Source organism: Alnus glutinosa, chromosome 11 (genome assembly GCF_958979055.1).
Source record: "Alnus glutinosa chromosome 11, dhAlnGlut1.1, whole genome shotgun sequence".
In the NCBI taxonomy this organism is placed as follows: Eukaryota; Viridiplantae; Streptophyta; class Magnoliopsida; order Fagales; family Betulaceae; genus Alnus; species Alnus glutinosa.
The window spans coordinates 18,412,806-18,429,309 of record NC_084896.1 but is presented as its reverse complement, the minus strand read 5'-3'; the positions used below and the strand labels follow the sequence as shown (position 1 = coordinate 18,429,309).

Below are 16,504 nucleotides of genomic sequence, written 5' to 3'. Positions count from 1 at the left end.
AAAAATAGGTTAAAAGCAAACCATCTTACACTACTTCACATAAAAACAGAACCTCCTAGTTGGTCTTAATTTTAACCATCAATTGAGGAAACACCCAATTTCTCAAGGAAAAACAAGAAATGCGCCTGCGAATGCATTTTAGCATGAATCAAAGTCAATGCAGCCACTTCGGCTGTCTCATATATCATTTTTCCTAAACTTGACACCAGCTAAACCAGAGCATAATTTGAATTTGGCTAATTGACCTTATAAAAGTACATAATACACGTAGATATTAGAATGGAAATGATGTATGAAGCCTTCTCTTACAGGGCTGAAATACAAGACAATAACCTAAAAAATGGTTCCATATTTATTGTGAATATTTCTGGACAATAATATAATAAAGTAATGCATAACAAGTGTATTAAAACCTTGTTTCAACTGTCAAAAAATAACCATTCTACATTTAGTCGATCAACGTCTTCATTGAAGAAATCCCGCCCCCTTTCCTTGGGTTGAACCTGGCTCGAAATTGCAAAACCACAAGTTTTGCGCCCATTTTTGACACTAGCAGTGATGATTAAATCAGCAGCTGGGAAAGTATCTTAGATCAAAGACATTGGGAAGGAAATAAATATAAGTCTGATATTCAAGAAACCCTGAATTTTACATTTCCAGAGTATGGACACAAAAAGTGAAACAGCAGCAATACCAGAATGTTGAAACTTGGATGAGACAATTCAGTGATGCAGCAAGCCTCAAAGAATCGCAAAGTGTACTTATTTCCTTTCCTCTCCAAGAAGTCCAAACACCGATCCCTCAAATATTGTATGCAGATAAGACCAAACTCTAGCTACTATTTCGATAGACTTGCAGGGTCGCAGTTCTTCTGAATCAGCAGCATGTGAAAATTTTGGACCTTCTCAGTCAACCCAACATCCGCAAAAGCAGCTAAAAGCCTACTACAAGCAGAAACATCAAAATCTGTTGTCGTTGATTGCTTCCACTGATCAATAACTTCTTCTACTTCTTTCAAATGCCCAAGCATCAGATATGAAGAAAGAATGCAAATATAGTTTCTGCTTGACATTTTTTGTTTAGCCATTCTCAAGCATTTCCATATCTGATCAATTCTGTCTTTGTTTCCTAAACCAGCATACAGAATAATAAGTAAGTCGTACGTTATCGATTCTCTTTGTGTGATAACTTTCTCAGCTTCAACTAGAGAGTTAGAGTCTGCATTTACAAGATGACCTGCGGTAACATATATATTGGTGAGGTTAATGTATCTCGCCCAATCTTCATTAGAAACTGAATCATTGCTCATTTCCTCTAGAATCCTTCTAACTTCATCGATGTCTAATGTTGCAGCACATGAACTTATCCATAGATTATAAGTGAAGATATCGGGTGCAACCTTCTGTCGTTTAAGTTCTTCGACAACTAATGGGACCTTCTCAACATGCCCAAGTGACATGTATAAAGTCATCATCTCATTATATGTAAGGGCATTTAAGGGCAGGTTTGAGTCCTTCATCCCCTCATAAAGTTTCTCGGCCTTTTCAATCAATTTTGCCCCAGCATAAGAGTGGAGGAGAGCAGTGCATGTTTCACTTGTTTTTGCAGACAGAGGTAGGCCTTCAAAGTAGCGTTCTGCAGCATCAATGCCGAAAACTTTTGTCATCAAGTCAATGCGGACGGCATAGTCAGAGTCTGATAATTCATATTCTTCATGGGTAACCATCCATTCTGTTATCTGCAAACTTGCATCAATTATACAACAGGATTTAAAATTATGTCAACAATTATGTATTAAAGCAGGGACATGATAGAAAGGCTTAAAACTTTCATAACAGATGTTCTGGAATTCTTTCCCAGCTAATTCTATCCTTTGATTGTCCACTAATCATGTAACAAATACTTATTGAAAAATAAATAAATAAATTAAACAGATGCTCCATCACCAACCTGTTACAGGATTAAGATATAGTCTTAGCAACCAAACCAAGCATGTGTGTGTGTTTGTGTGTGTGTGTGTGTGTGTGTGTGTGTGTGTGAGAGAGAGAGAGAGAGAGAGAGAGAGAGCAAACGTTCACCTCCAACCAATCATATAAATCTAGCGTAGACATCTGGGTGATCAAGTGATCAAGATAATTTGACTCATGATTTTTTAAAAATATAGAAAAGGGAAAAGGCAAAAGACAGCAATTCTTAAGGTCAAGACAGAAATTAACAAACATATCCTCTTTAATGTGCCCTAAGAGATCCCATAATACAATAAATTAGATGGTTGGCCTAGCTCATGCCACCAACTATCCAGATCTTCACTGTCAAAAGAAAAACACTTATAGCAGGCCATAAACGTGTTGTCAATCTTTTCAACTGCAAATGGTGGATGAGGTTTGGAGTGAGAACAAAGACTTCTTCATTTGTTAAACAAGAAAGTGAGAGAAGGAACCCAAAGCAAAATAAATATATAAAGAGGAACTTTTGTAAAACCTCCACCTTTCAAATAATAGACGAGCTTCTATACTACTATGCACAATGGCGAAGCCAGCATTTTTCTCTTGGGGAATGGGGCTGCACTAATAAAATAATATTGTTTTTATCAATAAATTGTTTTACCTCATGCAACTGATCTAACCTATTCTTTCCTATAAGTTGACAAAAGTCTGTTCTAAAATGTAGCTAAAAAATACTAACTTACTTAGATGTCAGAATTTTTCTTCATAAATAACTGAATAAATAACTGGAAAAAGAAAAGTAAAAACAACAAAACCATTGCATCAACAATAAACATAATGTACTTATAAAAATTAAAAAAAATTAAAAATAAAAAAACCAACATCATAAACAAGACTTCACATTTGCTTTCACCTAATCACCTGCCTCCACCCAAACAATAAAGCACCTACGCAGCCTAGCAATTTAGCAAATTTTGCTGTGTCAGTCATTGTGGGTGTGGCCTGCGTGGCGCCTAACAACTAAAGTAGTTAACTTTATCTATAACCCGGCCCGGCCAAAATAACATAACACAATGAGATTAAGAAGAAGAAGTAGAATATTAGAACTAAAAGAGGAAAAAGATTTACCGAATACCAAGTTTCCTCGAAGCTTTAGTCCTCGTTAATCTAAATTTCTTGGGCTTTGGCATTCTCTGCTTGCAAAGAAGAGAGAAAGAAAGGGAAGAAATGGGGGCACGAGAAACGAAAGAGCCGAATGGCCAAAGAAGGAAAGAAGCTTTGGAAACCAGTAATGGGTAGCTGAAAAAATTGTGAAAACGTGTCATATTTTGAGAGGTCATTCTATATAATTTTTTTTCTTTTATTCCAAGGACCGAATCATCATATGAATTTTCTTTTGGAATTTTTGGTGGCTAGCTGAGGTGCTTTCGGGTTTGAGCTTAAAAAGTCCACAAACTTTTATTTTACGAATTATTTTGAGAGAGGCCCTTTTCTATATAACTTTTTTGGGGGGTCGGACCACCATGTAGAATCTTTTTTGAAGCTTTTGGGAGGGCCAGCTTGAGTTTGAGCTTCAAAAGTCCCATGTAAATTTTTTTAAGGGGTTAGGGCAGGGGGGCCAAAATTTTCTTTTTTGGAGGGAGGGGGGAGAGGGGGCATAGCCCCAGCCCCCTGCCTCCACCACTGACCATGCAGCTCGAATTGTGACTCGTTCAGCCAAGAACTTTTTCCTTTTTCTTTAGCAACAATTCATTGTATTTAAACCACTTCAGGAACTCATGTTTTGCCATTAGCTAATTGTATCTTTTCTTAATCTTTTTCAATAAACAGAGGTAATCTCTTTGTTCATTTTTCATAACCTAGGGCTTTGCTTTCTAAATGATTTCCTTTTTGTGTCTGAAAAAGATAAGAATATTCCTTCTTTAAAGCATGCTTTGCTTAATCGTGATTAAATTTCATAAGCACATATTTATTCATATATAACTCATCTTCATTTGCATACGCATATATGGAAGGAACAACAATTCCAATAAGATATATTTAAGATGCTGCTAGTTCTGAAAATTCAATTACTCACACACTGCTCTCTAACAATAACTATTCAAATCAAATTATACTCATCAAGCTTATAGGTAATATTACTTCTGGGCCGTACCAATTGTTTGGTGACGCGCGTGCACGCACGCACATATATATATCTAGAAGCTAAATTAAGATTTTGATCTAAACATATCCGGCTGAACTGTACATATCTTGAAGCTAGAGTGTAAAGAGCAATAGCCAAATCCTAACAAATGTGCCCTTAAACAAGCACCCATCAAAGAAATCTCAATATAATACCAATTCTTATTAATTGTAAGCTAAGCAGTCCTTGATTTTCACCTTAAAGAATCCATCTATAGACTAATTTATTGAAGTACAATGCGTTGCTAAAATCACCAGAATTGCACGAAAATCATACTAGTAACTCAGCAGTACTTCTATAGCTAAATACATTTAACTGCCTTCTTTCAACGTTCTGAAGCTCCTTTGGAGAGTCGGCTAAGAAGAGAAAAAATCCTTCAAATTCAATAAAATTTTCACCATTTTCTCAGCAAGCAAACACCTCATAGAAAATTATCTAAGGGAGAGAGAACCGAACCTCGAGAGCGTGCTTGTAACGCTGGGACTTCCTGAGCTCCTTCGAGATTTGACGGAGCTCGGAGACCGTAATCTGATTGCCTTCGCCGACCCATCTGTGAAGAATATTGGTGGCGCTCCGCTTGGGGAGTCTGAGCCTGAAGATTCTGCTCCTGAGGTCGTCGTTTTCCTGAGAATTCAAAGACTCTTCGAGAAACTCCCTTGTCTGAGTTTCGGAAGAGAGAAATCTACAAAGAAAGCTGGTCCTATTGAAGAGTGAGAGTGACTGAGAATTGCCGTTAATGAAGCCACCGCCATTTCTGCCATTTCTAGGGTTTGCAGACAGAGGTTAGTTTACTGGGCCACTAAGAAAAATCAAACCCGTTTGGTTGCGGAGAAAACGCAAGAAAATGAAAGATTTCCCCTACTTTTTTTTTTTCTTCTTCTTCTTCTTTTTAGTTAATTGAAATAGTAACTGAATCATAAAAAGTTCACAATTTCCTTTACATTTTCTCGAGAACCAAACGGAGGAATGGGAAGTAGAAATGTAGAATGATGAATCCCGGTGAGCTTACCTTATGAGAGTGAGGAATAGTAAGCGAGAGGCCATTGCCACGCTGTTTGGTTACACCCCGTTTCTCTTTCTTTGGGCTCTTATATAAAAGGCCGTAAAGAAAATGTCTTTTTTTATCAAAGCTTTCTTTTTTTAATTATTATTATTATAAGTACGAGAGAATTTTACTTATAACCCTGATAAAAAAAAAAAACACACATTTTAAAAAGTGTTAATTTAGAGTATTCATCTTTTAATTTTTTTTTTTTAATTTTAATTCTCCATTATAAATTTCCGTTAAATCCTGTCAAAACTCTCAAAATACCATTTTTTATTAGGAAAAAAAAATAATAGGATTTAGGTATTGGTTAGAATTTAAAGAAATTTGCATATCAATGCCTGAATCTTTGAAAAAATTTATAAATTTTTTTAACAAAATTAACACAAGGGTAGTTTGAAATTTTTTATAGAATTTAACGAAAATATCTAACAGATGGTTGAAATTGAAAACAATTGAAAGATAAATACTATAAATTAACACTTTTTAAAATTTGAATACATTTTTTTCAAAAATAATGAAAGTTCAAGAATTATTAGTTAAAATTTTCCTTATTATTATTATTATTATTATTATTATTATTATTATTATTATTATTATTATTATTATTATTATTATTCAATGCGAATGGAAGTTACAAAGAAAAAAATAAATAAATGCGGCACTTGCGTTTGTTTAGCATCTCTAAAGATGTTTTCAATTTGAGTTATGATAACTTTTACATTTATTTATCATATTAATTTTATTTTTATTTTAAATAGCTTCACATATTCAACAACTTAAAAATAATAATAATAATAAGCTACTTAAAATAAGTAAAGTCAACATGTATAAAATAAAAGTGATAAATGTATATGAAGAGTAAAATTATTCTTTTAATTTTTGTTGTACATGGGAGACAACAAAATGAATTTTTATTGCTCCATCTGGGATTGGGATTGGGCATTTATAAATTTCTTTAATTTAAGGAAAATAACTTAGATATAACAACTTTTACTAAGTTATTTATAAATTAATGTGATAAGTCATAATTGATCAAATAATTAAAAGAAATTGATAAATCATATTTTTTTCACTTGATTAATTAACTAATTATATGAGTTTATAAATAATTTTAAAGTAAAAATTGTAATACTCTTAACACCTTCTTAATTTAACATTGAGATGATTGAGATTTTAAGAAATATACATTATAAAATATCTTTAAAAATAAAAATAAAAATGGGTAATTATCTTTTCCCTCCATGAACTACCGCCCTGTGTCATTTTGCCCCCACGAACTACCACTTCGACCAAAAGAGAGCATCAAACTACCATTTTTACACACTTTGCCCCCTTCTGTCAGGAATCCCGTTTACTTGGATGGAATATGCCATTTTTTTCCGTTAATTTTGATTTAAAGACCAAAATGTCCTTTACAGTAATTAATAAAAAATATTAAAATTAAAAAAAAAAAAAAAAAAACAAAAAAACAAAAAAACCAACCTGAAGGAAAAGGGGTGGCGGCAGCCACCCCTGAGGTGGTCGGGTGGCCTGCGAGCCACCCCCAGAGGTGGCTCACGGCCCACCCCGGCTTAAGGGGTGGCCGCGAGCCACCCCAGAGCCAGAGGTGGTTGGAGCCACCTTTAGGGGTGGCTCGTGGGCCACCCATGGCCTCAAAAGACCTAGGGTGGCCGCGCGGCCACCCCAGGTTCTGGGGAGGCCGGGGTGGCTCACAGGCCACCCGGCCACCTCAGCCACCCCATTTTTCTTCATTTTTTTTTTTTAAGATGAGGGTATTTAGGTCATTTTTGAAATTGAGTTAGGGCATTTAAGTCTTTGCATGAATTAGACTGACGGAAGGGGGCAAAGTGTGTAAAAATGGTAGTTTAATGCTCTCTTTTGGTCGAAGTGGTAGTTCGTAGGGACAAAATGACACAGGCCGGTAGTTAATGGGGAAAAGATAATTACCCCAAATAAAAATCATACTTCCTTAAAGAAGGAAAAGAAAAGAATGTTTGGTTACATAGATAAGGAAGAGGCAACTAGTTTAGGCAGGCGAGATTCGAACATGATCCAAGCAGGATTTGCCATCAAGCTGGTTGCTTTGCTGCAGTTGCAGGTATTCCTTATACTTCATTTCGGTGTATGCAGGCGGATTGGTTTCCCGGTGAACCAACTCCGGTGCTGGCCCGACAACCGTGTCTAACGATGGCCCATAAACTGTGGCTATTGATATTCTTGTAGCCTTTTCATTCACAAATGCACGATGTACAACACTCCTGTATTTCCCGTTACTCATAATCTTGCATCAAATAATGTTGGATTAGAAAATTCCAAACAAGAAATTTCTTGTTTAAATATTAGAAATACGGATTTGGGATTCCCAACAATTTTTTGTTCGAATTGTTAGTAATTCAGATAACAAATGTGAGAGATTCCTATAAGACTCACATGTCTCAGCTAGTGAGTAGACTGCACGAAACCTGCTCGGACAGATAAGCCCTTTAAAAACTTATTTACATTTGACGTTCGAATTATTAACAATTTCGTTAGCAAAATTACTGAAATCTCTATCCTTGAAATTCATACAAGTTGTTTTTCACAAATACATTATTTTGAAAAAAAAATAAAAATAAAACCAAACAAACAAACTTGTATTATAAAAGGATATATGTAGGTACTGATCTATAACAAGTATGGTCAATTTTTTTTATTTTTTTTTTCACTTTTGAGTTTGAACTCGAACAAGGTTTGGCCTCGAAATTTGTTTACTGAAAAATTACTATATATCTCATAATTAGGTTGATATAAAATGATAAATTTAATTATTTAATTCATATCTAATTTTTTTTTAAAACAAGTAAAATTCAATATGTAGAATATTTATTAAAATAATAAAAATAAATAAATAACAAAGTCACATTCATACATAGAACCATTACTTTAATATTGTGTTAAATTACCACTAATGGAAGAGCCATAATTTTTCTCTTGGGATGTCGAACTAGTAAAATAATATAGGCGTTGTTTGTTAAAATTTTGTTTATATATATATTAAAAAACAATCCAAATACAAAACACTTTTAAAAACAAATTAAACAGTTTTTATTTTTATGTCACATCAAACCACATTTTTAAATTTTTTAAAAAAAAAAAAAAAAAAAAAAAACCTCCAAAACACACTAAAAAAAAAAAAAAAAAATACGAACTTATTTGATTGTCATAATAATTTTTTTTTTTTTTAAAAAAAAAACAAATATGTTAGTATTAATTTTAAAAGTTTAAACCGATAAAAAATAATGAATACTCGTAACTTGCCTATAAAATAAATAAATGTAAAAAAAAAAAAAAAAAAAAAAAAAAAAAAAAAAAAAAAAAGGTGGGGTGTGGGGTGGGGGTTGAAAACAATTGCAACAAAAGAAAAAAGAAATGGAATAGAAAAAATGATTTTTTTTTTTTTTTTTATGAGGAAATAAAAAATTTGGGATGCACGTACCTCCATGTGATCGCCAACGTTAACGACGAATGCGTTGGGAATGGAATTGACATTGACCCACTTGCTTTGATGCTGCACCTGAAGGCCGGAGATCCCATTTTGTACGAGGAGGGTCAGCAGGCCGTGATCGGAATGCGGAGGCATGCCCATTGCTAGCTCCGGCTCCGGACAAGGCGGATACAAGTTTGCAGCCACGATTTGCAAACCCGATTCCAGATTCAATGCCTTTTCTATGTAGCACTCTCCCAATCCCAAGCTCGTTGATATTCCTTTCAGCAACTCCCTCGCCAATTCTCTCGTTCTTTTGCTGTACTCCAACGAAATCTCTCTGTTGTAACCAATATATTCAAGAACAAAAGCTAGAATTGGTTTAATTATTCAAATTTTACCAAATTAATGACATTTATAATTAGATTACAATGCTAATTACGTTGAGAATTGAGATGAAGACAATATTCTCCATCAATATATATAGGGCTCATCATGATTAGATGCTTTTGCCCAACTCCATTGACTCCGTCCGAAGAATAGGTGGTTTTTCGACTCTTCCGACCTTAGCAAAGGTTGGAATCCACCACCTCCGATACACATCTCTATAGTACATGCATGTAACAAATAAGATTATACTCGAGTTGAATATCACGAGTCAAGCTAAGTAATATGTTCAAACTCGATTCATTTATTTTTTTAAAGAAATTCAAACTTTTCACAAGCAACTCAATTAATTTATTTATTTCTTATAAAAAAAATAAATATTATAATTATTTATCTTCTTCTCCTATTTCATAAATCTATAGTAATTATCCCTTGATTATTGTTAAGATTTTAAGTGAATTAGATAAATTAATTTTTATTTATTAACTAACAAACTACCCAAAGATTCTTGAAGGTTCTAAAATATTCCTGAAATTAACTGTAGGAGAAAAGAAGCAGTATATACCTGAAGGCAGCAGGTTTGGTGGGTGAATGAAATTGGGGATGTACAAAAACCTTGAGAAAATCCCTCCAAAACAACACCTCATCAACGGAAGCATTGAAGCTGGTGCCACACCTGATTGAGTCCAACACGTGCTTCCCTCCAAACTCCCGCTTCTCCTCCTCCGTCAGATTGAAAAACTCTCCACACGCTTCAGTCATCGCCTTCGTCAGGCTCTCCGGCACCCCGTGATTTATCACCTGATCAATCTCATATATATATATATATATATATATATATATATATATATATATATATATATATATATATATATATATATATATATATATATATATATATATACTTATCAGCCTTATTAATACACATGCATGATCGATGTGCTATGTAATTAAACAGTACTATATATTAATATGCGATGAATAATATATGCATGCGCGCGTTTAATTACCATGAAAAAGCCCCAGTCCTGGCATGCTTTGCCAAGGTGATGGATAGTTCTGGATCGTTGATCGGGAGTGCCGGAGGTGAGGAGAGAGAAGTCAACAATGGGGATTGAGTCTTCTGGGTCGTCTGAAACTGGTTGATCGTTGGGGTTGTGGGTGAAGGCGTACGCCGGAGGGATGGAGGTGAGACCAGGCGATTCAGCCAGTGCTTTGATGCTTATCATCTTCGATCGGTTTGACTAACAAGCGGAGTTGTTGAAGCCACAGGTGAAGGAGAGTGAGAGGGATAATGGGATATAACATCAATCATTTGCTTAAGCGTATGTTTGGATTGCATTTTATTTTTATTATATTTGGATAATTTTTTTAAATTTAAATTTTATTTAATTTTATTTTAAATTTTTTAAACCATCTAAATAAAAAAAAATTTAAAAAAATTAATTATTTGTAATTTTAAATATAATAAAACATAATAAAAAAAAAATATTAATTCCACAGCCAGTGCTTCAATTTTACTTTGATTCTACAATAGGATTTGTACAAAATTTCGGCTTTCCTTCTCTTGATGTTTTGATTTTGTTTTGTTCAAACCAAATCATACCATGCGGTATTGGAACACTGAATGATGTAGCTCTGATATGGATGTCAAGGAACTAAGGGCGAGATTGTAACACCCTAATTCTTTATTAAGAAGATAAGTAGCTCGAATAAAATGCGCGGTTTATAAAAACGCTAATTTGTGTTAAGTCTTACATTGTTTTATTTACTCGTTGAGACCGGACTTTATAAGTAATTCTACGAAAACAACAAATTAACTAGTCTTTTTAAAATGACAAAAATATCATTAGAAGGCCGTCTTTTTGAAATGACAAAAACCGAACACAATTTTTCTTTAATGTTTATCGCTTCTCGCTACGTTAGGAAGCCACAAAGAGTTTCTACCTTGCCACATCAGAAGCTCATTAGAAGGCCGTCTTGATGTCACCTGCCAAAAGTTGTCAAATGTCAGACAGTTAGGGATGAAACCTTAGCCGGCGTCTTGATGCCAATTCTCCCATCTTGACGTGCTGTCGCAATTTGCACAAATCTGAAGATGTTTTTGTGTGTTTTCTTCGACCTCACATAAATAGTTTTTCATTCTCATTTTGTAAGAGCAAGGAGATTATAGAGGTAGCTTGCTTAGATTTTACTTTGATTATATAATAGGATTTGTACAAAGTTTCAGCTTTCCTTTTCTTGATGTTTTGATTTTGTTTTGTTCAAACCACATCATACCCCTTCAACTACAAAAGAAGCCTATTGGTAGGGCGGTAAAGAAAGGCACTCGAAGAAGATTGGCTAACACGAAGGCAAGCGGGGGAGCTTGTTATCATACGGAGACTTAGACTTTGAACTGCACACGTAAAATTTGTTGGTGTGAGTTGCAATCTCTTTTCTGTTATCATGTTTTCGTTTACGTGTTATGATTAGAGAATTGTGTGAGGGTGAGATTTGGGTATTTTGGACTTTGAGTTCTGAGTGATTATCTGTCTACAATCTTTTACTTCATCTTTGATAGTGAATTTCTTCGTGATCGCCGCCGCTAGTAGACGTACCTCATATTAAGAGAATTACTTAAATCTTAGTGTTATTTATGTGTAATTAGCTTATCTTTTTTACCGTAATTATGATCTCTCCTTCCGCACAAAATTTGTCAAAATAAGGAATTATAAGTTATAATAATTATATTGGAGGAGTATCAGCAAAGGTTTAAAAGTTGTATGCCTTCTGCAAAATCCTACCTAATGGAAGTGGTTGGGTGAGGCTACTAAATTGAATTGGGGTATTGCAGGCGAGGATATATCTATGTTGATGTTATCTCAGAGCTTGCAGTCTACTTGCATGTTCCCATCTTTGTCCTTGGTTTCAATACATATTGGGCAATTGGGAGATAGCATGTGATATTCAACAGGATGGTGACTTTTTTTGGCTCTTTCCTCTTATTGCACTTTGTTTTTTCTTTACCATTGTCCTGATTGTTAGATCTCTAGGTGTTGCTGTCACGTCCACATATTCTTTTAGAGTTATAACAGAGACTGGGCAAGCATTGTTTTCGAGTCATTACAAATAGTATCAGCAAAATTTCGTAATGCCATTTGGTACTAAAGCACTGAATGATGTAGCTTTGATATGGATGTCAGGGATCTAAGGCGAGATTGTGACACCATAATTCTATATTAAAAAGATGAGTAGCTCATATAGAATGCACGGTTTATAAAAACACTAACGTGTGTGAAGTCTTACATTAATTCATTTACTCGTTGAGACCAAACTTTTTAAGTAGTTTTAAAAAAATTGCAAATTCGCTAATCTTTTTGAAATGACAGAAATATAACTAGCGTTTTCCTGAGTCGCTACAGTTTCGGTTCTCATTGTGCCTTAAGCTTTTTCTTATTGAGGAATGCTAGCCATCCAAACACTTTTTTTTAGAATTTGGTTCCAACCTGATGTATCACAATCTCATTAGATCTATTATTTTGAAAAATGTGTCACAATCTCATTAAAAAAAAAAAAAAGTGATAGGGATTCAAGCCTTTCTGTTCTTTAATTGGAATCAATTACTGTGCATTAGCAGTAATTGCAGGTCTTCTTCTTCCACCACAGATTGAAGCAGTTTCATATATATATATGAACTGTTACAATACATAATGATTATATAAAAAGGGATCCCATTTTGGATCAATCTCAATTTACACATTATGATTATATAAACTTTGTTACATTATTGATGTATGAAAGTAAAATTCTGTAAAAACCCTCAGCTTGTTGAGAGGTTTTTGAGACAAACAGTTTTTCAGGCGACTCACTCACCTGACACCATGAAAATTTTCAAAAGCTTCGGAAAACCGTGCCACAGCTCCCGGAAAACGATCTCTTCATGGAAAGAGGGAGAGGCCCATTTGGCAGGGATCTCCCTTTCGAAGAACTACCCGATGATCTCGTCGAGTTCTGATTCCCTTCGACTCTCTGCTTTGGACCGATTCTCGTATTGTATTCGATCACTTTTACCAATTGGGCATCTGAATAATTCCCGTCGGACTTCACAGGAAGAATATTTGCAACAGCACGGCTGATCTTTGAAGCTGACAAGGAATCCATCGAAACTGATCTTCTCATCGGCTGTATGTCGGTTTCTTGTTCATTTGAATTCTTTACGGATGATTCGCCTTCCTCCTCTATCCCAATCCTTAACTCACGAACTTCTTCAACTGTTTCTCTACCGGATCCGCCACTACTCTCTGAATTTCCAACCTCCTGGGCTTCTTCGCCTTGACCGGAATTATCGATATTAGGCTCCGGCTCCGGCGACTTGACTGTGCTTTTAACGATCGGCGCACGGCACATGGGGCAGTTGGTATGTGATCTAAGCCACATATCAATACAGGGAACATGAAAAGCGTGGCTACACTTGGGCAAAAGTCTAAGCGTCTCATCTTCCTGAAACTCGCTCAAGCAAACAGAGCACTCTGCTCCATCAACAATACCTTCACCTCTTTTGTACTTGTACACCGTGATGGAACTGATAACCGACGGTTGAAGACCGACGGTGCGGATGTACCAGATCGGGTGGTCCACCACAGGTCCATCATCTTCATCAGAGAACTCTTCCTGGGACGCCTCTGTTTGTCGCTGTGGCGGCCTCCGGCTTGAGTTCCGCCTGCGTAAATAGTACCTTGTGTAGATGGCGTAGCAGCAAACAACCAGAAAACCGGCCGCGACGACTGCAAGTGTGGCGATCAAGAAGGGCGAGATCTTGTGGTGTTTCTCTGACCGTTCATCCAACGTGGAGGGAATACTTGGTGGAGAAGAATTGCAGATTTCAGGGCAGAAACTAAAACAGAGTTCTGGTTCTGGACAAACGAGGGAAGCACATGTTGATCGACAGAACTGTGTCTGTGAGACGTTTAAATTGAATCCATCTACTATCAGCTTTCTATGAAGCAAACCCATATCGTACAAAGCGATTTGATTGTTCAAACAGAGAAAGCATCAAAGCCAAACCATCAGAGAGAGAGAGAGAGAGGAAGGATGAACAGAGAGACAAGAAAGGTAGGTTGTTGGGGGAAGAGGCTGATGGAAGACCACTTCTTTTGTCAGTGGGTGAACATTGAATTTTGAGGATAATGGAGATTAATTTAGCCATTGTTTTGATCATTTCAGCTTTATTGTTTGACTATGATGTATTTGATGGCGGCTGATGGCGGCAACCTTGGACTTTTGTGGCTTTCCATACCTGCCCAGCTAAACCTGGATATATTTAATTCCACGGTCCAAAATCGATCGAACAAAATCTTAGATTATTATCTATAAAATATAAAATTAATCCAAGTGGTTACGCAGATATGTACTATGCTACATATATGGTATAAAAAAATGCCGAAAGTTCTTTTTTTCCTTTTTTTGGTGATATGCAAAAAATAATAAATAAGTATTTCCACCTAACTTTCGTATAATTTTTTTTTTTTTTTTAAGAAAGGTACACATATTTTCTTAAATAATGTGCTCTCCAAATTACCAATTGTGTCAATATATCTCTAAACTATCAAACAATGTCAATGTGTCCCACAATAACAAAAATACCCTTCATAAAATTATAAAAATTCTTAAGAACAAAACCAAAAAAATTAAATAATTTTTTTAAAAAATAAAACGAAAAATTATTTTTTAGCTTTTGTTTTATATAATTTCAGTTTGTGTCACCCCTTGAATTTTCATTTTTCTTGTTTTTATTATTTTATTTTTTAAAAAAAAAAAATCAATCTTTCAAAAAAAATTGTTTTTTTTTTTTTTTTTTCTAATTTATAAGGATATATATGTCTTATTGAAACTTTTTTAAGGTTATTTTTGTTTTTTGGTTGGCTTTAAGGGGGGGATATTGATATTTTTTGGTAGTTTAAGAGCGGACATTGACATAATTAGTAGTTTAAGAGGCACATTGACAATAGAGTGGTAGTTTGAATTTGAAGAAAGTACGCGTACATTTTCCTTTTTTTTTTTTTTTTTTAGAAACAATCAAATAACACACGTCTTGTGATATGATAGGTGCTAATGTAACACTTGACGTTTTTTGTAAAAAAAATTAGATGAAAGTTAGATGCATGGACCTATTTGCTATTTGTGCATACTACATTAAGCTTATTCCCAAAAGGACTAATTTTACATTTTTCCTTAAGTAAAGATTTATATAGTATCACTTCATTTAAAATTTATGGGAAAAGTTCACATACTCTCTCAAACTACTATCTAATTAACAATGTTCTTAAGGAAGGAGCGAGAAAGTCTTATTAGTAAGAGCCAAAACATATATATAATAACGAGGAACCCCTCAAGACAAATTTTATAATAGAAAGACAAAAACATGAATAATAAAATATATTAAGATTGAAGATTGAAGATTAAATTGCTATATAACAACAAAACAAGTATTAATTTAATGTTAGCAAAAATGGAACATTTCGTTCTCTTTTAGATTCCAAAAATCAAGTAATAACTATAATCTCTAAATTACAAGAATGCTTAGATAAGAAATTGAGCTTAAAAAATTAACATGAAAATTTTTTTTACCAAAAAAAAAAAAAAAAAAAAAAAAAAAAAAAAAAAAAGGTATGTGACATGAAAGCAAACAAACAATGGTCAATCAATATGATGTATCAATTTGGTTTGCAGATTGATAATTACACAAATATATATATAATAATAATAATAATAAAATCCTTAGAAGCGTATTATGAATGTAAAAAAGAAAATTACAACGTTTCAATAGTTTAATAAATTGAGTAAAGTATTAATATTTAGTAGCTAGATTAATTACAAAGACAAATGAAATGCAAGATCCTAACTCCACAACTTGTATTCAACAAACAATGAGAAAAGAAAAAAAAGGAAAATGATCAAAATACTTCTAATGCATAATAAGTGCACTACCTTATGATATATTAGGGTGGAACTCAATGTATGAGTCATACCCCAATGTGTCTTGAGATAGTGTCATTGTTATGCACTAAAAATGCATGAATCGCTCCCAAAAGAAAAAGAGAAAGAGAAATTAAAGATAACTCAGAAAAAGAGTCAATGACAGCCTGAACCCTCGAAAGAAGAAAATAGAAAAAAGGAGCCAAAAATTCGTTTGCTGCAAAAGAAGAAAACCAATAAACCATAAAGCACCAAACATTCACTATTTATTTATTTTAAATAATAATAATAAAAATAAAGGTTAATTTTTTTTTACCCGACATGATTTAACAATTTTATTTTTTTTCTTACTTATGTTTCATTTTGTATCGTAAATGATATATTGCTTACACATAAAACACATGTCATTTCTTTAAAGGTCTTGACATTAGCTTTCATTAATTTTTAAATGGAAGTATCCTATCCGCAAGAAAAAGGTTAAATACTTTTTACATGGCGTGATCTAACAACTTTATTAT

The 16,504-nt window shown here is 34.1% G+C and overlaps 3 protein-coding genes across 4 annotated transcripts; all 3 read right to left on the bottom strand.

The window, feature by feature from the left end:
- Positions 1–210: 210 nt before the first annotated feature.
- On the bottom strand, positions 211–5,254 carry LOC133882850 (pentatricopeptide repeat-containing protein At5g09450, mitochondrial). The gene is made up of 3 exons (XM_062322069.1): positions 5,141–5,254; positions 4,588–4,894; positions 211–1,738 (listed from the first exon to the last, which is right to left on the bottom strand). Exons 1-3 carry the CDS (start codon positions 5,173–5,175, stop codon positions 839–841), a joined length of 1,242 nt encoding a protein of 413 aa, XP_062178053.1. The 5' UTR covers positions 5,176–5,254; the 3' UTR covers positions 211–838.
- A 1,847-nt stretch (positions 5,255–7,101) lies between these two features.
- Positions 7,102–10,348, bottom strand: LOC133880918 (2-oxoglutarate-dependent dioxygenase 19-like). Of its 2 annotated transcripts, none has more exons than XM_062319880.1 (4): positions 10,040–10,348; positions 9,595–9,830; positions 8,655–8,982; positions 7,102–7,460 (listed from the first exon to the last, which is right to left on the bottom strand). In XM_062319880.1, exons 1-4 carry the CDS (start codon positions 10,256–10,258, stop codon positions 7,206–7,208), a joined length of 1,038 nt encoding a protein of 345 aa, XP_062175864.1. In that variant the 5' UTR covers positions 10,259–10,348; the 3' UTR covers positions 7,102–7,205. The 2 variants fall into 2 exon arrangements, with proteins under 2 accessions (XP_062175864.1, XP_062175865.1); XM_062319881.1 differs by having other exon boundaries at positions 8,655–8,961.
- A 2,328-nt stretch (positions 10,349–12,676) lies between these two features.
- LOC133882473 (RING-H2 finger protein ATL52-like) lies at positions 12,677–14,206 on the bottom strand. Its single transcript, XM_062321660.1, has one exon. The coding sequence runs from the start codon at positions 14,022–14,024 to the stop codon at positions 12,903–12,905; it is 1,122 nt and encodes a 373-aa protein (XP_062177644.1). The 5' UTR covers positions 14,025–14,206; the 3' UTR covers positions 12,677–12,902.
- Positions 14,207–16,504: the final 2,298 nt, after the last annotated feature.